The 22498-nt window shown below is 44.9% G+C and overlaps 1 protein-coding gene across 6 annotated transcripts in view; it reads right to left on the bottom strand.

Moving 5' to 3' along the window:
* The window catches only part of TIAM1 (TIAM Rac1 associated GEF 1), a 216092-nt gene that overhangs the window by 37279 nt on the left and 156315 nt on the right, over nt 1-22498 (bottom strand). For all 6 annotated transcript variants that reach the window (XM_044284404.1, XM_044284405.1, XM_044284403.1 and 3 more), the window contains 3 exons: nt 20162-20248; nt 10673-10882; nt 2551-2642 (listed from right to left, as the gene is read on the bottom strand). In XM_044284404.1, coding sequence (XP_044140339.1) covers nt 2551-2642; nt 10673-10882; nt 20162-20248 — 389 coding nt within the window. The remainder of the gene's footprint in view (nt 1-2550; nt 2643-10672; nt 10883-20161; nt 20249-22498) is intronic.

The following is a 22498-nucleotide window of genomic DNA, read 5'->3' as shown; positions in this document are numbered from 1 at the left end:
AATTAGAGAAAAAGAGAAAAGAAATGAAAAAGAAGCATCACTGGTGCCAAACAATTGCTCATTTCTCGTCTGATCAGTGAAGTGCTTTAACAGGTCGATGACTGAACGAACACTTAGCAACGGCCTGTGCTAAATGGTATAAAGAGAAGTATGAGAAGAAAAGATGCAAGAAAAGAAAGGAAAAGAAAGCGAGAAGAAAAAAAATGAAAGAAAGAAAGAAAAATAAATCTATATGAAGAAAGGATGGATTGTGAGAAGCAGACATCACTTACTACGCCGTGTCTGACATCTGTAGCAGTCTCCAGTAGGTTCGGCAGTAGGACAATGAGTGGCGGGATGTGAGGAGGCCTCGTTCCTCAGGACATGCAGGAAGCGGCTCTTCCTGTGGCTGCTGATAACCCGGCTATTCTATATAAGGTTCCCTCTCCTCCTTACCGACTCATGGTAAACACATAGTAACTCACCTCAGCAGCATTTCTCCAGAAAACGCCACAGTCCTCGAATCCTCCTCTGGTCAAAAACTCTTCCAGGCTTTCTAAGTTGTATCTGATTCTGGAAAAGCTGGGTGACAACCAACATGGCCACCATTAGCTCTCACAGTCATGTTCCTTTATAGAAAATCTTGGTCTTTGTGAGCTGTAAAGGTGGCCATATTGGTCGTCACCCAGCTTTCCTAGGAACAGATGCAAGAATGAATAGGACTGACAATTTCCCAGGTAAATGAAAACGGTCTCACCGTCCTCTCCTCTGTATTACCGCCGATGGCTGCTTAGCTCCGTACACTGCGGCCAGATCCCGGAATACCGGTATCTCCCGTTTAATGCCGTGTCATATTTTCACATTGAAGTAGTAATTAAAATCTGCTAAACGCAGATCAACCCGAAGCCATTGAAATATAAGTAACGAGCAATTAGTTGCTCCGAGGTACCATGCCTAATGGCAGGAAGTCGCCGTGCAGCTGAACCACCGCAACTGTAATTGGGGCTAACAGCCAGAGTCAATTACATCAGACTGCTATCCAATGAGATGGAGGCGCCGCTGTGCGCCACGACTGGAAACCTCAACGGCGGGACTGAGAAAAACAGGAAACTGCCAGGTCGTAATCACACACTGGGGTTGAATCAAGATTGGGGGGGAAAAAAAAAGGGGGGGGGGGGGGTTCATCTGCAAAGTCTGAACACACCTTTAAAAGTCTTCTTTAGGAGGGGCCCGCAGAGGCATATTGGGGAGGTCAGAAAAATGAAAGGTGGAATCTGATTGGCCGTTATGGGCCACTAAGCCACTTTTCCTTTGCACCTACTTTGATAAATCTCCCCCTCTGTCTACTACCGAGTATCAGGGGTGGGCATTTACTAACCTATTCATGCCACTTGGCCTAAATAGGTCGTATATTACTTGTGCTGCAAAATGTACATTTCCACCTTCACACCACTCACAGAAGCGGCAAGAAAAGGGCCGTGCCGTGGGCAGGGAGTAGGTGGTGCCGCAGGCCCGCTAAATAAAAAAAAAAAAAAAATATATATATATATATATATATATATATATATATATATATATATATATATATATATATATATATATATATATATATATTTATTTTTTTCATGCCAGCTTTTTGGCGTGAAGAAAGACTTAAATCTACAGCAGATAGGAGGCTCTCATACAATTAAGAGTGTCGCAGGGCATGGTCGCAAGGTGCACGTCTCTGCATAAATTTGGCCCATCCTCCAGTAACACAGGGGGCATCGACACTGCCGTACAATATGCTGGTCTTCATCCTAATCTACCTGGACTATGAATACAATGCAATAAGTAAGGGCTCATGCACATGACTGTATATCGGCTCCATACAGGCTCCAAATTGTAATAGACTTGGGAGTCATAACTGTACAGATTTCATATCACCAATAGGTCTACCCACTCCCACCTCTGCGTAAATTATGGAACACCAGAACAGAAAGAGTTTCCCTTCTGCACCATACCTGACCCATATACATATAATTCAGATATTAAAAGGGTTCTCCTTCCTTAACTGTGACCTATACACAACAAGCACCCATTACGTTACAACCACCGGACTAATATTGCGCTGCCAAAACAGCTCTGACCCTTCAAACCATGGACTCCAAGTGTCCAGCAGTAGTTTCTTCATCAACTTGTACAACAGCAGCTCCTCTGAACGCAGACCAGACGGGCTAGACTTTAACTCTAATAAGCCTTGAGACCCCAAGACCTTGTCGCTGCTCCAACATACCGGGAAGCCACTACGAGACCTGCCGTTTTGGAGATGCTCTGACCAAGTCGTCTAGTCATCAGTCTGGCCCTTGTCAAGGTCACTCAGATCCTTACGCTTGCCCATTTTCTCTGCTTCCAACACATCTATTTCAACTTGATGCCTAATTTATCTCAACCTGTGACGGGTGAGAGAATCTGAGCTATACACACAGTCAGCAGCTCCATCAAATATAAAAAAGCATAAGATATTACGTGGCAGATCACACCACCACTGATACGTGTAACATACGGTGAAAATCAGAAGACGACGCTTACTTTGTTTATTGCATCCGTCTCGTCTGACACCTCCAGCTGGACCTCTATCTCCTCCGGAGTGGTTTCGGTGTAGGTGTCGTCTAGGCTGCAACCTGCAAATGTGAAAATACAGGGTGACATTAGTGATGATCTGCACCGGCCAAGACCACCCTGGGGCACTGGATTCAACATGACGGCCAGGTAACATCCATATCCACCTAGAAGGGCGAATCTGGAGAACATAAGCTTCCTACAAGGAGAGGACGGGGTGGGGTTCTCTTCCAGACAAGATACTGCTAACATGGCTGATCAGTACATGACGGGAGCAGTCATCCTTCAACCTCTCACAACATAAAAATGTCAAGATCAATTACTCCAACCTCCCGTGTCGGCCACATCCCCAACTGACCTCTTTTTTTTGTTCTTGAAAAAGATTACCACAAATCTTAACGGGATAGTCTCATCTCAGACAGTGATGGCACATCCACCAGAAATACAGTAGTATACATTTCTAATAGGTAAAGGTCCCAGAGGTGGGATCCACATCTATCTCCTAACCCCGTCCTGCTGGCAACTGAAAAGACACTAAGTGGCTCTTAAGAACTGACTGCATACTGTGTTAACTAAGCAATTCACTGTATAAACAGTATGCAGTAAACTCCTAAGCTCCCCCTAGTGGTAGCAGAACTTTGCCATTTAACACTGAGGCAGAATCATTAATTCTGTCTAATATTTGAAGCTGGGTATACATGTGGAAGTATTGCCAGAAGCTACTGCAGGAAAGTGGTGTGGCTTACAATGGCACATTGCGCAGCAAAATTGCGCTAGACAGTCTAAAAGGTGCACCAGATTTTTCACGGTGGCTGATGCTGGATGATAAATTTGGTGCATCTTTAGGTTGTCTAGTCTGAGTTTATATCACCTATGAGCTGGCTTACTTTGTGTCTGAATATTGCACAAAAATTTGGTGCACAGTGTTCCATTTAAGGCCAATCCCCTTTCCAACAATCCATCCCCTTGCCGCTAAGCCCCACCCTTGCCGTGCACGTCCAAAAAAGTGCGTCTAAAAGACTTATCCAATGTGACACAAAGCATTTATGAGAGGTTTCTGGCACAAGCTATGCCAGATATCAGCCACATTCTGATTAGCAATGTCCCTGACAATATCTATGAAGATGATTTGGCAAAACAGAGCACCAACTACAAAGATTTCAGTCTCAACCGGAGAAGGCGTCCTACCCAGGCTAGGAGAGCTTTATGCCTATTCACTCTGAGTAGAGGTTAGTGGGTACCACTGTGGGGTCTACTGAAGGGCTCCCAGAACATAAGGCAGGACTTTTGGGCTCTCCTGCAGTGATCAAGCACTAACATGGTAGTCACTTAGGTTTCATATTTTAGGGTCTGAAACAAATCATTGTGCAGGTCTTGTAGTGTGATATGAGGTTGTTCAATTCCTAGCACCCAGCTGTTCAAAGATGCTGCGGCACCAAGTGAGTCAGTAAATGGGCCTGGGCTGCAGTACTAATCACAGCCACTATATCACGTATGGCACTGTGCTTGGAAAGCTGAGAGGTGGCAAACAGCTGATTGGCAGGGGTGCTGGATCTACACTAATTAGGTACTGATGATCCAAACCCCTTCAATAAGTCTAATGCCATTAAGAACAAGGATTATGTCTGTTATGTCTGGCCAGCTCATTGCTACAAATCCATAACATCAGCTAATGTCAGCAGGGGGCACCATAAAATAAGAGGTTAGTGCATTTCATGCCACCAAGGCTGCCGTCAATCCGAAATTAGGCTGCGGTGCAGCTAGTGAATATCTTAAAAATTCAATCTGAAGTCAGTCTGTTGGATGGCAGCATGGTGGCACAGTGGTGATCATTGCTGCCTGGCAGTGCTTAAGGTTTTGGGTTCTGACCAAGGCACCATCTGTGAGGAGTTTGTATGTTCTTCCCAGTGTTCTTCTGGATGCTCCAGTTTCCTCCCACAGTCCAAAAAAATCTGGCAAGTCTACCGCTTTCTACAGAACTTCTTTTTTTTCTTTCTTGTAGGAGCGTATTATTAGATTGCAAGCTGTGTGGTGACATCCTGATGCGTACGGTAGTAACAGGCAGGCTACTATAGGGACAGTAATATATTATAGGAGTTACGTGGTGCCGCTTCTGTTACTCCACAGGCTCCATTTTTCTACCTTACTAGACTTAGTCATTCAGGGGTCTGGGTAAGCTGGTTGACAGCCCCCCTGTGGGAGCTATAATGGCAATCACATAGATTACAATAACACCCAGCTTTCCCAGAAGCAAATGTAACTAAGATATGGAGTATTTGGGAAAATAACTGATATAAATGTATGACTTGATGCCAGAGTTTTTTTTTGGAGGGGGGTGGTCGGGTAGGAGTTAACTGTAGGGGCTATTCCATTAAAAGGCGCACTCATGTAGACAATACAAAGCTTTAAATAACTGCCTGCCGATCCAGCGTTAATGACTCCCTCGTAATGACTTCTCCTCCTGAGCAAGAGGTAACTATAGAAACATTTTAATTTCCAGTATATTTAATATGGATAAATCAACATAACAAGTCAATCAGTCCCTCCCACTCCTCGCGTAAACAAGCCGCGCTCGCCCGCCGCTCGACGCTCACTCTGAATGCTTTCCAGTCAAGTGGAGTGAACGTTATTGTGCCGTCTCTTAGGAAACAGCAGATTTATTCACTTGTAGCAAGTGATAAGGAAAACCGCCATCCGCTGTATTAACACGCTGCCCTCAGGGAAGCTACACACGGCTCTTGCTGGGGAGGAAGGAGGCATTAGATACCATGGATCCAGCATCAACCTAATTTTGGGGAATGTCTAGACCATAAATAGATTGCTTCATAGTGACCCATAGTCTTCTATAGTGCAATGACATATCTCCATAAACTGGCCGTCATGTATACGCTGCGCTCAGACAACAAATGACAGCTAACATGCTCCCTCTAGTGGTTCAAGGTGGAAATACATAAAAAGTAAAAAAAAAAAAAAACATTTCCACAGCATTTGTCAAGTAATTACAGGAACACTAAATACAGTGCTAGTTTGTCTGAGAAACTGAGAAATATATGAAGAAGTGTTTTCTTTGCCTCCTTCCACCTGTGTGTCGGCTGTGAGACAAGCGGTAGAAGCAGGAGCCTCGCGCCTCTGCCCTGAAAACAATTATTAGGAGCTTTTTTAATGCCTCACCCCAGGCAACCGGCCACCAGATAAAAATGGAGACTTAGGCTACTTTCACACTAGCGTTTTTGCTGGATCCGGCAGGAATCAGCAAATACGCTTCCGTTACTGAGAATACAACAATCTGCATCCGTTATGAACGGATCTGGTTGTATCATCTTTAACATGGCCAAGACAGATCCGTCATGAACTCCACTGAAAGTCAATGGGGGACGGATCCGTTTTCTATTGTATCAGAGAAAACGGATCCGTCACCATTGACTTGCATTGTGGCTCCGCATCTCATGACGGAAAAAAAAAAAAAAACAGCAGCATGCTGCAGTTTGCTCTCCGGTATGGGAAAGCAACCAAACGAAACGGAATGCATTTTGGAGCACTCCGTTCTGTTACGCTTTGTCCCCACTGACAATGAATGGGGACAAAACGGAAGCATTTTTCTGCGGTATTGAGCCCCTATGACCGATCTCAATTGTTGTTTGTCCATAATTTTCGATGAGGACCTTGACATCTGGTGGATAGATCTTCGGCCATTAGCGATGTATCCTTAGATGGCTAATAAGGCCTATGTTAGCATTAAATGTTTTGTTACATACTGAACAGACAAATATGGATGTTTTTGTTTCAGCGTTTGCAGCTTTGTGTTTACGAAGTGTACGCTTCTCCTGTGCTAGGATTGTCCTTCTGGATTCTGATGTCTGGCAAACCTGATGGACCAGGGAACGCCATGTATAATGATCATGCGCCAGAGATTCCCACGAGGTGATGCTGAGATCCAGGGACTCGAGAGAGGCTTTCAGTGTATCTTTGTATCGCTTCTTTGCCCCCCATGCGGTTGCTTACCCTTGGACAACTCGCCATAGAAGATCTGTCTAGGGATGCGATGGTCTGGCATCCTTACATCGTGGCCTGCCCAGCACATCTGGGCTTTCATTAATAAGGTGTAAACTGATGGTAAGCCTGTTCTGGAGAGGACTTCTATATCTGGCAACTTATCCTGCCCCTGGATCCTCAGGATTCTACGGAGGCAAGTCATGTGAAAGTGGTTCAGCATGTCTTCTGTATACTGTCCAAGTCTCACTAGCATACATTAGGGTGGTTAACACTACAGCCTGGTAGACTTTAAGCTTTTTAGCAAGGCTCATTCCACGGTGGTTCCACGCAATGGTCCGCAGAATGCAGAACTTGCCTTTGCAATTCAATGACAATTGTCACTGCACGGGAGAGGGTACTGCCAAGATACGTATATTGGTCCATTGCATGCAGCTTCTGTCCCTTCACTGTGATGGTAGGTTCTTGATATTGGGGTTTTGGAGCTGGCTGGTACATCACTTCGGTTTTCTTCGCCTTAATGATGAGGCCAAAGTTGTTACATGCTGCTGCGAATTTGTCCTTACTGGTTTGGATTTCCTGCTCCGATTCCGCATTAATGGCACAATCGTCAGCAAAAAGAAACTCACAAAGCACAGTCTTTTACCTTGGTGACAACCTGGAGTCTTCGTAAGTTGAACAGTTTCCCATCGGTTCTATACCTCAGATTAATTCCCAGTGAACTGTTCTGAAAGGCATCTGACAGCATGGCTGAAAACATTATGCTGAACAGGGTTGGCGTGAGCAGGTACCCTTGTTTCACACCATTTGTGACAGGGAAGGCCTCTGAAGATTCACCATTGCTCAGAACCCAAGCCGCCATACCATCATGGAATTGCCGTACCATCAGGATGAATCTGTCTGGGCATCCAAACTTTGACATAATGCGCCATAAGCCTTCGCGACTAACTGTGTCAAAAGCCTTGGTAAGATCTATAACGGTGGTGTATAGTTCACGATTTTGCTCCTGACATATCCCCTGAAGCTGTCGAGCTGCAAATATCATATCTACCGTGCCACGCTCTTTGTGAAAACCACACTGTCTCAGGAAGCAGACCTCGTTCCAGGTGATCAATCAGACGAATTAGCCACATTCGTGCCAAGATCTTGCCAGCAATTGATAAAAGTGATATGAGCACTGCGATGCCCATTGTTGGCACGGCATCGCTTTAACTACTGCGCATGCTCCGGCGAATGGCGCAAAACCTGCCGTTCTCCGGAGCATGCGCAGTAGTTAAAACGATGACATGCCAACAATGGGCATCGCAGTGCGTATGCTCCGGCCCGGCGAGGCAGTGCACAGTTGCGGGATCTCGGCCGGACCATAGGATGACGCAAGGGAATAGGAGGGCGGGCATATGCAGAGGCTGGGGAACAATGAAAAAGGGCAGGGCAGCCTGGGCACCAACACAGTGACGGCCGCCCCAGGGCACTTGTGAGTTCTTATTTGCATATCAAAGTTCGTTTTTCCAGCTTCTGCAAGTGTAAAGACAAAGACAAAGGTACCATTACATTCATGTATAGGTGTGCTATAGGGCAATGTAAGCACTGTATATGGCCATATGGAGGTGACATGGCCATTAAGTGCAGACGAATGCAAGATGTTCCAGAAGCATTCCCAGTCCTTCTCCGCACTTTCCTGCATTTGCAGGTTTGCAAGTTGATTTTCAAGATCTTTTACCAATGAGGCTGCGATATTGGGATTTATCAATGTATTGAGATTGATCTTCTTTATCACAACTCTGTTTCCCTGTGGCCGCTTCTTAGGTTTGATGTGGATATTTAGTTTAGAAATGATGAGTCTATGTTCAGTCCAGCAGTCGGCACTCGGCATGGCCTTAGTTACTCTTACATCCTGTATGTCTTTCCTCCGCACTATGACATAACCAATTAGATGCCAGTGCTTGGAGAGTGGGTGCATCCAGGACGTCTTTTTGCGAGTAGGTAGGTGGAAGATGGAGTTAGTAATGACCAAGTCATGAGCAGCACATGTCCTCAATAGTAACAGACCATTGCTGTTACATGTGCCGATTCCGTTTTTGCCGATGACGCCATCCCAGTTGGAGTGATCGGATCCCACTCTCGCATTAAAATCACCAAGTAGAATCATTCTGTTGGTGCGCTTCACAGATGAAAGTAGGGCATCGACTCACGACGTTGGTCACTGGCACGTCCACACCAAAAGAATGTATAGCCGCCTCCTGTTTCTGTGAGTTGACCTTCATTTGCTAAGCGAGTTTCACACAGGGCCGCAATGTCGATGTAGAACCTTGCAAGCGCTCTAGCCACCAGAGCTGCTCTTCTTTCTGGGCGATCTGCTAATGGGTTGTTTTGAAGCGTACATACATTCCATGTACCAATAGTAAGTGGTAATACCTTTTGTCTCATCTTGGGTTTTGTTGGTCGAGATGTCAAGACTTGCGCGTGAATTGGAGTTAAGTGAGGGAGAGGTGCGCAGAGTCAGCCTCACTCTCTCTTCCCAGATTACATCTTGCTCCAATGGCAGGACAGAAGTCGAGACGGTTGGAGATGGGCTGGGCGCAGTGGTTGACCAGGGCATCTTTCGTGTCTTAGCGTACCACATAGCTTGCAGATACTGCCTTCATGACCGTTGGTCTTATTTAGTAGCGCTCATCTGCTCACTCCGCCAGACCCTGTCTTGACATGCTCAGGATAGACAAATCCCTCTGTTACCGAAGGTCAATGACACCACGGCTACTCTCAACCTGGTTTAGCCAGCCTGTCGAAGCTGTTGCCCGGGGTGTGGCCGCTGCGCATGTTACATCTGCTAGGAGCCACAGGTGAGAGCTGAGAGTCAGGTGGGGAACAAAAGGTGTACAAGCTGCCCTGAAAAGAGCACGACAGAGCTCAATACCGGAAAAGTGAAACGCTAGTGTGAAAGTAGCCTACCATTTTATTTTATTATAATTACGGCAAGTATTGTCATGAGAAACAAAAGAAAGATGCACAAAAAAAAGAAGCAAAATTATAACCCTACCAACCTCTACCCTCCCAAAATGAGGTAAGGAGGGAGGGAAAAAATAAAACACGTGCAGGATTTCTATAAAGGCTCATGCACACGACAGTATGTATTTTGTGATCCGCAAAAAAAAAAAAAAAAATCACATCTATGTCCGACACCGGCGCCCCTGTGAGCGCCGCTTCCTTCTCGCAACTTACCAAGCACAGCGCCGTACATTGTATAGTGGCTGTGCCTGGTATCGTGCTCAGCTCCATTCACTCAAACCCAGGCCACTTGACCGATGACAGACACTCACAGAAGTGCTTCTGCGTTCTCAAACAGCTGATTGGCCTGATAGGTCATCAGCAAGAAAAAAAAAAAAAAAAGAGAGAAAAAAAAAATCTCTGAAAACCCCTCTAAGTGAGACCGTCCACTGTGCTAAAAGTCCAAACAAAAAGTAGAATCCACGGAGTGATTTAAAAACATTTAATCCAGAAAATCATCCTCCCGTTTTTATAGAAAAAAAATAAATGTAACTGAGTATTTACATATAGGCCGGTAATATGTGATAAAAATTTTTTTTTTTACAGAAGTGTCTCTGCGGTGCATTATGCTGATTTATTCCAGGAGCAGGGGCCGTCTGCGCATCCCTGTATTTTACAATACAGTCACTAATTCCTATACATATGACACTGCATAGACGAGGCGCTTATACAGATTCATCTGAATCCCGTGGATTTAAGCTCTGGCAGTCAACTAGATTCATGAATTTTGTAGCTACCGCAAGCAAATATCCTGCATCACTGGGAAATTTACAGAAGGTATAAATGCCCCAAGAATGATCCATCGTTATTGGGGCAAACAGAAAAAGAGACTAATGGTTTAGCTGCTCATTTCCACTGTAGATTTTGCTTTGTTTTCACAGTGCAAATTCCAGATTTGTCACAATGGGTGACATCTGTGCTGGACCCAAAAAGGTACAAGAGGCTCCGGTTCTAATAAATGGCATGAACAGTAATGTAAAATGACAGATGTCCTCTAGGGGGCAGCGGAAAGTGCTGCTAATGTCTACTTTATAGTAATCCCGGGAGTATAACTTACCTCGACCACTGAAGAGAGTGTAGTCATTGCAGTCCGCCTCTGATCGGCGAGGAGGCGCCTCTTTCAGTGACTGACTCTCGTCCAGATCAGGGCAGGTGCGGACAGTAAGGCACAATAAAGGTTTGGCCAGAAGGTGTTTGAGCATGGAAGAATTCAGGTCCCGGGCGGTGGCCGAGTTGACCTCCATCACTTCATCTCCTATTTTAAGACCTGAAAAGAGAAATATTATTACTCTCAGGTCAATGGAGCTGCAGAAAATCCTCAATTTCTAATAAAAGCATTAAGAAATTCAAATTCTCATCAAAGAGGTCTCCTGTTCAAGATGCTTATCTACTAACCAAGAGTGGCTGCAAAGAGCATACCTCGCTCTGGAGGACCCAACATGTCTATGTATTCATATCTCTGTGTAATGCTTAATTTCCCCTGTGGTGGCGCTGCAGATGAATTGAACGATTTCTGCTAGGGAAACCCAACAGTTAACAGTTCTGAGTCTTAGCAATGGGACACCCTGTGATCAACTTATCGTTGAGGGGCCTTTCTAACACCAAGGGATTTCCAAAGAGTGTATACCGTTCGTCAAATACACCAGGTCAGATCCCAATGTCCGCTGTGTCACTAGGCTTGAAAGACTACAGGAAGGGGCGTACTGGCCATACACCCTGCAAGGGAATTTCCCAGTGGGCCAATCCGCCGGATGCCACCCAGGTCCTCCTCAATGCTCCAGGCGGGGTTCATAATGATATGACACATGTGCAGCTAGTAATGTAAACTGGCCAACCCCTTAATATCTAAAAGGTGTTCCTAGTCTCGGATAACCCTGTTAAAGAGGTTCTCCGCTTTATAAAATCCTTGCATACTAGAAGGGTCCCTTGATAAAACATTGTTTTCAAAGTGTCCATCTGCTGGGACCACCATCGATCAGCTGTAATCTGTGGATAATCCAGGCAGTAACTATTTGATTATTCTGCAGCGCCACCACAGGAGAAATTAAGCATTACACAGTCAAATCAATGTATTAGCTATGCAAGGCTGCTTTCACATGGCCGTGTGTGGTCCTTGAAGTGCCATCCACGTAACAACCGTGGCTCATGTGAGTCCAACTCACAGCATCATAAGGATGCATTATGTGGTGGGTACAGTCTAGGAAATGTGGTTGTCGCATGGATCGCGTTTCATGGTCCATACATGGCCATTTGAAAGCAACCTAAGACAGGACAGGTTCTTTGTAGTTGCTCTCCACACTGGCCAAAAGATGAGAATCCTGAAAGGAGGACCCCACCCTCTATCAATTCCAAATTCCCTAATAAGGTGTCCGATACCACTTTTCTAAACTACCCCTTTAAGGAACGTATATGGGTGGCAAGACATTTCTTTCTTCCTCAATAAATTTAGCACATCTGTTTTTGGGTCTGATCGCTGAAAGAAAGGAGCCAGGACAGTCAGTTCTCTCGGATTTGCTTCTTTTCAAAAAACTTTCACTGAGATCTTATTGTGTGTTGTTGTTTTTTTTTTGGCAAATTCTCGAGTAATTTTGATTCATGATAATGAGAAAGGAAGAATCTCAGGCAGACTCGCACCCTGCGAACAATGGGGCAGATGGAAAGTGCCAGGAGATAGTCTTTGTTGGAGATGTTATTCTTCCTGTACCATCAGCCCTTCCACTACTCTCTTCTGTCTGGAGCTGAGCCGTGTAACCCCCAGAAGTGTGATCCCTATTCTAGTAGCAGACGTGTCCTTAAAGGGAATGTGTCATCAGAAAATTACCTATTGTTTAAATCAAGTTTTTTTATGTTTACACATTTTTTAAGAATTTATGTATTTATTTATTTTTAAATCTTCCATGTCATGATGATTTAAAATAAATAAATAAATAAATAAATAAATAATCATGCAGTTTTCAAATCTCTAGGCCTAAAATATATTAAATGGTCACTAACTTTTTAAACTTTAGGTGGACCTGAACAAATGTGCAAACTATTTTAAATCCCTGCCACTATGGAGGGGGCCGCTTTCTAGCTACTTTGCAGTCCATTCACTGCTACAAAGTAAATTCCACCCTTAAAGGAAATGTGTCACCAACATTTTTTTATGCCGTTTAAAATCAGATTGCGACGTCTCCTTTTTTCTAACTTGTTTTTATTTGCAGACTAGCTGAAGAACCCGGCTCCGGGTAGATTTAATCTATTTCATTGTGTGTGTGTGTGTGTTTAAAAGATATCAACACTATCCACTATAACAGTGACCTCCACAGCCCCCCACCCTTTAACACTGACCCCCCCCCCCCCCCACAGTGCCCCGTGCCTTAAAATTGGACCTCCACAACAGCCCACCCTCTTAACTTTGACCTTTACAGCAGCCTTCCCCTTTAACAGTGACTTTCACAGCATACCACTCCCTTGACAGTGATCTCCACAGGGGCCCTCCCCCTTAATAGTGGCCTTTACTGGATCGGGGGCGTGTCCTTTTGAACAGCTCACTCTAAGACAGCAGCACTGTATTGTCTGAGTGTGATCTGCAGGGAGAAAGTCACCCTCCCTCCCCCTCTGCAGATGACAGAAGTAGATTTTTACCTTCATTTTTTCAATCCCCGTCGGCTCAGGAGTGGGAGGGGGCGTCGACTAACCTAATCAGGGGCGTGACTTAGTGGGACCTGGGGGCGGGGTTTTAAGTCTTTTGAGGGTGGACACATTGTGGCAGGGGGCGTGTCTGAGCACCTTACTGGCTCATTTGCATATCAAATAAACTGGATTTTCAGAGGATAAACACATCTATTGCTGGGACAGAGGCACATCTTGAAATAAGGTACTAAGTGCTATTAGGCCACAGCTTTACTTCAATAGCGATTATTCCTTTAAAACTCATCTATAGCAGTGAAAATAAATGGCTGGGTTGTTATGGAAACCTGGAGTAAAACTGTGTGTGGAGGCTGGAGGACCTGAGAGCTTCTATTGGCTGATGTGACCAAGCTTCTATTGGCTGATAAGGGTCATATGACCAAGCTTCTATTGACTAATGCATTTTTTGGGAATATCTCAGGAACGGTACGTCCTAGAGAGCTGAGACCTAGTCTAAAACCTTCCCGGACACCTGATGTACCTGTGTGCCAAATTTTGTGATTGTAAATGCGACGGTGCGGATTCCTTTAGCGGACATGCGGACATACATACATACACACACACACACACACACTCAGCTTTATATATTAGATTTGCTTATTGTAAGTTTTGAACATGATTATGGGGGCTGCCATCTTGCCGGAACTATTCTTAAAGGCTATGTACATTAGCAATTTTTTATTTTTTTTTATGATTGCATTTTACTCATTTTGGACCAAAAAATATTTTTTCAATTGATATTTATTAAAAATATTGAGCCACTCTCTCAAAGGGTTCACGGTTTTTCTAGTTGTGTGAATGGTAATAACCCTTAGGCCTCTTTCACACGGGCGAGTTTTCCGTGCAGGTGCAATGAGTGAGGTGAACGCATTGAGCCCGCACTGAATCCGGACCCATTCATTTCTATGGGGCTGTGCACATTAGCGGTGATTTTCACGCATCACTTGTGCGTTGCGTGAAAATCGCAGCATGCTCTATTTTGCGCGTTTTTCACGCAACGCAGGCCCCATAGAAGTGAATGGGGCAAGTGCGGATGTGGTGCGATTTTCACGCATGGTTGCTAGGAGATGATCGGGATGGGGACCTGATCATTATTATTTTCCCTTATAACATGGTTATAAGGGAAAATAAATAGCATTTTTAATACACAATGCTTAGTAAAACAGGGCTGGAGGGGTTAAAAAAAAAAAAAAAATTTTTTTTTAACTCGCCTTAATCCACTTGATTGTGCAGCCGGCATCTTCTCTTCTTTCTTCTTTGCTGTGCAGGAGGAAAAGTACCTGTGGTGACATCACTGCGCTCATCACATGATCCATCACCTTGGTGATGGATCATGTGATGGACCATATGATGAGCGCAGTGATGTCATCAAAGGTCCTTTACCCAGGTCATGAAGAAAGAAGAGAAGCCGGGCTATGCGAACAAGTGGATTAAGGCGAGTTAAATTATTTATTTTTTAACCCCTCCATCACTATTTTACTATACATTCTGTATTAAGAATGCTATTATTTTCCCTTATAACCATGTTGTTATAAGGAAAAATAATAAAATCTTCACAACACCTAACCCAAACCCGAACGTCTGCGAAGAAGTTCGGGTACCAAACATTCAGATTTTTCTCACGCGCGTGCAAAACGCATTAAAATGCGCATTTTCCAGCGACGCAACCGCATCTTATCCGGCCCAAATCCTTGACGTCCATGTGAAAGAGGCCTTAGGGTACTTTCACACTACCGTTTTTAGAATCTGGCAGGCAGTTCAGTTGCTGGAACTGCATGCCGGATCTAGAAATCCGTATGCAAACGGATATCTTTTCTTTTTTTCCCCCCGTTAGACTTATTCATTGAAATACCGGATCTGTCTTTCCGGTATTATCCGGAATAATGGATCCAGTATTTAAAGGGATTCTGTCACCTCGTTTTCGGTTATAGAGCTGCGGACATGCACGGCTGGATTGCCGCTAGCATGTCCGCAATATACCGGTGCTATAGGGCTGTGTCCTTTTTATTTTGTTTAAAAAATGATTTTAGAGATATGTAAATGAGCCTGGTAAGGTGCCCAAGGGGCTGTACGAACCTTCCTGGTGCCCAGCAACGCCCCCCTGTGAAGGAGCCCAGCACCGCTTATGTCCTCCGAATCTCCTCCTTTCGTCACATTTAGATTGCCGTAATCTCGCAATGCACGAGTGTTCTGGAATTTTGGTAAGCTGCAGTATTTTGTTCGGTCAAATACTGTACAAGGGACAGAATGTAAGACATCCTGATGCATACTGGACGGAATGCATTGGGACAAAACGGAAGCGTTTTTTTTTTTTCCGGTATTCAGACCCTTTACCGGATTTTAATACTGGAAAAGGATAAGGCTAGTGTGAAACTACCATTATATGTAAATTACTAAGACGTCATAAACACTTATTTAGGCCACATTCTTATCAGTAAGATAAGAACTGAGCTTCAATGAGTGTTTATAAGGTCAAAGATCAGAGAGAAAATACAGATCCTGCTAGTAGATAAACTCAAAGCTGTGCAGGGAAAAGGCTCAGAATTTTTAAGACTACAAATGATTTTAGCTCAAAATGAGTACAATGCAATAATAAATAAAAAAAGCCACCAAAAGGTGTACATAGCCTTTGAAGGGAATCGGTCATCAGAGGTCTCCTTAACCAACAGCTTTTCTTTTGTTGACCTGAGGCTCCGTTCCTGAGCTTTGATACTTTTTCTTAATATGCAAATTAAGCCTTTGGTGCAATGAAGGTATCACTATTGCTCATGTTGTACCCAAGCTCTGCCCATTTCTCTGGCCAGACCCTAGCTGGCTACTTAACACCTGCCTGGCCCTGTCAATCAAAGCAGCGATTGAGAGCCTGTCCACAGAAAGGAGAGGACATGGGTGCAACAAGAGCAGCAGTGACGCCCTCGATGCCCCAAAGGCATTTACAAAAAGTATCAAAACTCAGGAACGGCGTCTCAGTTCAATAAAAGAAAAACAGCATTTTAATCAGGTGAACCACAGTTATGTGTCTATGTAAGAGTCTAGGGAGGTAACTGGTGACGGACTCCCTTTAACAACATTTAGAGAGATGCTTTACGGCAGCTCCATGGGCCACAGACACAGTGGACAGGAGCTGACTGACTTCTATGGGAGAGTTTTCTAGGCATGCTCTGTGACCTGTGCAGAGGTCATTGTACAACGAATCGATAATCTTTGACAATTATCTATTGTGAATAGTGGATCCTGTCTTATCTGAACATAGGTGCTATCTGTCACTGTAATCTTGACTAACGATAAGCTGATAACTGCATTAAAGTGATCTTTACAGACCAAGAAGTGGCACACATTATTAGGCTTATTGACCAGTGCAGGTTTTTTTTATTTTTTTTTATATATATATATATATTGACATGGAAAATTAAAACATCATCACCAAAAGTTATTTAAAAATACGTTTAAGAAAAAATATAGGACTTAAACTACAGGTCATTTTCTGATAGCACATTCACTTTAACAACAAGCAGAGCTGGACAGAATGAAGGAGGTGGGGGGGGGGGGGGGGGGGGGCTTTCTTCAGAGGCAGCTCCTGAGCTCAGTGTAGAGGCCCCTCCCCCATCAAGAGCTCAAGACTGGAACGCGGCTGATTCCTATGCATCTCAGACTGCCTCCCCTAAGGCAAGTTACTGTATATACTCAGAAAATCACACCTTGTTTCAATATCAAAATTTAGATTCGTTTTCGATACCAGAAAAAAGTATTGAGATACTCGATACCACGCAAAAAATAAATAAAAAAGTCAAGTGCATTTTATGGAACGTCCGGCTCATAATCGAACAGTCCGATTCCATTTTTTGGGGGGACAAGGTGACTAAAAAATGGTGAATCACGCAGCTTTATTTATTCATTTTTCCTGTTCTGGCGTTCACCGAATAGGAGATTTTTTTTTTATATTTTAATACTTTGGACTTTTCGGATGTGGCAATATGTGATATGTTTATTTATTGTTTATGTATTTTAGATGTAAAATTGGGAAAGGGGGTGATTTATACTTAAAGGTAGTCTGTCACCTACATATCAGTTTAAAACCTGTTGATATAGCTCTGTGGGAGGCAGATCCATAACACTGATGGTACCCATATTTAGTTTTTCAGAGCCTCCAAAGTACCTAAAATATGCAAATTACCTATCGCAGGTGCCCAGGGGTGGAGAGTGTGCTGCAAGTGCCCAGTGCTCCCCGCCTTACTTGCTCCTGACGACTCCCCTCTGTATTGTCCGGCCAGCCCTGTATCCTTGCTGGGTCATTTTCGTCTCCATTCATAATTCAGAGCCTGTGTGCACTTTACCGCCGGTGTACGTAACTGGCGCATGCACACGGCATATCAGTATGCCTCTGCCCACAGTGGACAATGTACTGCGCATGCCCGGAGCCGGCGGTGAAGCGAACAGAAACTAGATTATGAATGGAGATGAGAATGACGCAGCAAGGATACAGGGCTGGCCGGACGATACAGAGGGGAGGAGTCAGGAGCAAGTAAGGCGGGGAGCACTGGGCACTTGCAGCACACTCTCCGCCCCTGGGCACTTGCAATAGGTAATTAGCATATTTTTAAAACTTCATTTTAGGTACTTTGGAGGCTCTGAAAAACTAAAAATGGGTACCATCAGTGTTATGGATCTGCCTCCCACAGAGCTATATCATCAGTTTAAAACATGTTATGTAGGTGACAGACTCCCTTTAATATTTTGGTGCTTTTTTTTTACTGTTTATTTATTTCCCTCCCCCTTAGGAGCTAGAACCTAGGATCTTTTGATCCCTTGTCCTATTCACCCTAATAGAGCTCTATCAGGGTGAATAGGACCTCACACTCTCCCTGCTGCCCTGAGCTTTGTGCACACAGCAGCAGGGAGATTACCATGGCAGCCAGGGCTTCAGTAGCGTCCTGGCTGCCATGGTAACTGATCGGAGCCCCAGGATTACACTGCTGGGGCTCCGATCACAAGCTGCCACTGCACCACCAATGGAGGGGAGGGGACCCTGTGGCCACTGCCACCAATGATTTTAATACTGGGGGAAGGGAGGGGGGGGAGTGAACTGCGCCAAATGTTTTTAATACTGGGGGGGAGCACTGAGCCACCAATGTTTTTAAAATTAGGGAGGAGGGGGAGGGAGAAGGGCGCACTGCGCCACCAATGATAGTTCACCTTTAATATAGGAGGCAGTGACAGCAGAATCACATAGCCAGCACCCTGCCTCTTAAAGGGGGGCTGCGATCAGCGGCAGTTCGCAGCGCCCTGTCATACAGGCAGGGTGCCGGCTATGTGATTCTGCTGCCTCCTGTATTTGTATTAGAAGTGAACCTTCATTGGTTGCGCAGTGCGCCGGCCCCTTCTCCTCCAGTCTCTCCTCATTGGCAGCGGCGGCACAGGGGGAGGGAGGGAGAGAAAGCTTCCTTCTCCCCTGTGAAGCTGAGGGAACTTGCGGTCAGCGCGCTCCAAGTACTGTGATACTAGACTGCGCAGCAGCGCAGTCCAGTATCAAAAAAATTGAAATCCCAGTATCGTATCGAAACCGGTACAAAAGTATTGATTGGGTATCGAAATTTCGATACCCTAAACAACCCAAATACACACACTACTTGGGCTGATCATAACCTTGAAAGGCACTGGAGGAAAGAAATTCACTTTACTTCCTGGGAGTATAACTCTGCTCTTCACAGTCTGGTTTCACGTTTGTGAGAGGAAGTCTAGAGCAGCATAGTATTAGCAGACTGTCCACATGAACATACTCACCCGCTCTGAGTGTACAGCAGAATGCTGCTGTACAACAGTGGTGCAATTAGCGGCAAAAAAAATAAAAAATGCACATAAGCACTTGGGGAGGCTTGAATATGATTCAAACCATGTTCACAGCCAGAAAATACTATAGAAAAATCTGTTACCCTTTAAGACTTGCTGTCTTTTGAGAGCAGTTACACGGGCCATAGACACAATGGACAAGAGGGGACCCCAGCGATCTGCTGGTGGATTCATTGTGTACAAACATTATATTACTTATCCTGCACTGATCCAGAGTTACATCATGTATTATACTCCAGAGCTGCACTCACTATTCTGCTGGTGGAGTCCCTGTGCTCAAAAATTACTTGTTCTGTAGTGATCCTGAGTTATATCCTGTATTATACTCTAGAGCTGCACTCACTATTCTGCTGGTGGAGTTACTGTGTAAATACATTACATTACTTATCCTGTACTGATCCCCTGTATTATACTCCAGAGCTGCACTCACTATTCTGCTGGTGGAGTCACTGTATACATACTGTACTTATCCTGTACTGATCCTGAGTTACATCCTGTATTATACTCCAGAGCTGCACTCACTATTCTGCTGGTGGAGTCACTGTGCACCTTATATTAGTTACACCTGAGTTACACCTTATATTATACTCCAGAGCACACTGAACATGGTGTCTGATCTGCAGGCAGAATGTTATAGAGCAGGAGGAGCTGAGCAGATAGATATACAGTTGGTAAAATAATCAGTATAACTTATTATTATAATTTGAAATCTCTGCTTTTCCTCTGCTTAGGAGTCCAGTGGATAGTTCTAGACAGGGAATATGGCCAATCACTGATTGGTCTTTCTGCGTAAAAAATGCTGAAAATTTTAAAGACTAAATTACAAGTTATACAGAATAATTTGAATTTATATCAGTCTGCTCAGCTCCCCCTGCTCTATAACATGAAGCCCGTAGATCAGACACCATGTGTGACAATGCGACAGGTTCCCTTTAAGATCGGTACAAGATAAGTAAATTACAGTATTTGCATTTTCATCCTGATATATCCAGATAGCGCCACCACATTACAGCTCAGGGTCACTTACCTTTCTTAACGGCCAAGCCGGACTCTCTGACATTATTAATATACAGATGGTGCCTGCCTTCTTCTTCCACTGAGCACAAAGAGAATCCTAGAAAGGATCAGACAAAGAACATAAGTAATGCCCAATGTACAAGGCCTTCTGTTCCATAAAAAATCAGCGATCTGTCGATGCAGCAGCCGTGACATTACAACCCCAGTCATGTTCAGCCACTGGGAAGGTGGTGCCAATACCCTATTTTGCCAGTAGAGGGCGCATGTCGCACATGCTATTATACACCCCTACTGGGAGGGGACTAGGTAGGGTGTGAGGACATATCTGGGTTTTTGCCACCCTAGGTCAGTAGTGTAGGAAGGGCAGAAGGTGAGGCTGCGGTGCAGACAGTGGAGGGAGCTGCAAGGGCTCCAGAGATACTAGGAGGCAAAAGAATCGGTGACCAGACGCAGGTCAGGAAAAGGCCAGAGCTGGACTGTGAGATGCGCTGTCTGACCAGAGTACTTCAGACTGTGTGCCGAGCAGAGACCCTAGTGCTGAGTGGAACAGCGAGACATTCATGATACTGCCATAATGCTGCCACCACCCTATCCCTCTACACAGCTGTGTTTAAGAGACTGTACCTCTCCGATCAGGCGAAGGGAAAGAAAACATCTGCCCATTAAAGGGGTTGTCCCAGGAAAAACATTCTTCATTTTTCAAACTGGCACCTCGATCAGAATATTTTTCTAATTGCATGTAATAAAAAATTTTGTACAGCCAGTGAGTTATTCAATATAATGTATTTGTATAGCGCCACCTGCTGTTTGTTCTTTTCCTTATTTCTCTGTCAACCTCAGTAACACCAGTGAGGAGGTCGCACAGGCTCAGTTCCATCCTCCAACTGCCACCAAATGTGTCTACAGATAGAAGCTGTGACAGTTACAAGGAGATAGCTGTAGCAGAAAGGACATGCCCTTGATAAAAGGACCTGGACCCGAGAAAGGGTCACCACCCACTGAAAGGACCTACTTTGTGAGCAGTGTTTTCATCATCACAACAAGACCCCTCAGGTCATACATTTCATGCACATTACAGGGAGATGCAGATAATTAGGGGTTATCCTGCTTTTGGGGACATCAGTTAATTTAAAGGGGCTGGTCAACACCTTTTTAAAAAAAAATTATGACTGGTAAGGAATGGTAAGATTTTTAAGCACAGGCTTGGCTGCCGAACAGAATGGCCACATGATCCTTCAGCTCCGGCACACAGCGTATCGCCAGCGTGGTTCTCAGCCTCCTGCTGACCTGATTACCTCCACAACAGTTCTAAATATCATCCAGGACGCCTAGAGGGAAGAGACCTCCCCAGAAACAGGGCAAGCTGGAGCTCTATTTTGACAGGGAAGCGCACGGCACGGGCTCCGGCGTCTTCTCGCCATCTTCCCTGCAACCACCGACAACCCCGCTTCTGCCGTCCACAGAGAGCAACTCTGCATTACTCCCCTTCATCTGCAGGCTCTCCCACCGTACCACAGAGGGGATCAGAAAACTCCTCACCATCTGATAGGGCCCCGTAAGCCCTGTACCTTACCGCTGACTCCATCCACCAGAGGTCCTGTGAAGCAGAGGCCGCGGCTCCAGGATGAGCACGCAGATGAGGTAGGCCCTGATTCCAAGTCGCTCCCGCCGAGTCATCTTGCTGGGGCATTCCAATGTCTCCCCATTTCTGATCAGCCTACTTCTGGGCACTTATTGAAAGATATGCCGATTGCCTTCAGCTCAGCCCTTCATAAGGACTTTTACTCCTTATTTACCCCTCCCAAGTCCTCTATTGCAGAAGTTGAGTCGTGAGTGTCGCACGTGGAAACCAAGATGGGAGAGTTTGCCTCATCCCACAATCAACTCATTGACTCCCATGATGAAATAGTAGCAGACATGGATTCCATTAAAGCTAAACTTATAGACCTAGAAGATCGCTCTAGACACAACAATATCAAATTTAGAGGAATACCTGAAGACATCAGCCCATCTGCGATGACTCCATATTTGCAAGCCCTTCTCAAACAGCTCCTCCCTACCTGCTCCGCCATAGACTTTACTATAGACAGGGCACACAGGATTTCGAGGCCCCGCCATCTTCCTGATTCAACTCCCCGGGACACTCTGGCGCGCATACATTTTTATCACATAAAAAAAAAACGCCCTGGCTGCGGCAAGGCAAATGCCAAACTTGCCAGCGCCATACCAAACGGTCAAATTATACGCAGACTTAGCAGCAGCAACCTTGCGCCAATGCCGTGTATTAGCCCCAATCACTGCGGCTCTCAGGGAACGCAAAATTAAGCAAAAATGGGTCTTTCCAGTA

The sequence above is a fragment of the Bufo gargarizans genome, chromosome 3 (genome assembly GCF_014858855.1).
Source record: "Bufo gargarizans isolate SCDJY-AF-19 chromosome 3, ASM1485885v1, whole genome shotgun sequence".
In the NCBI taxonomy this organism is placed as follows: Eukaryota; Metazoa; Chordata; class Amphibia; order Anura; family Bufonidae; genus Bufo; species Bufo gargarizans.
Note: the sequence above shows the minus strand (reverse complement) of the source record. Positions and strands in the feature narration are given on the sequence as shown.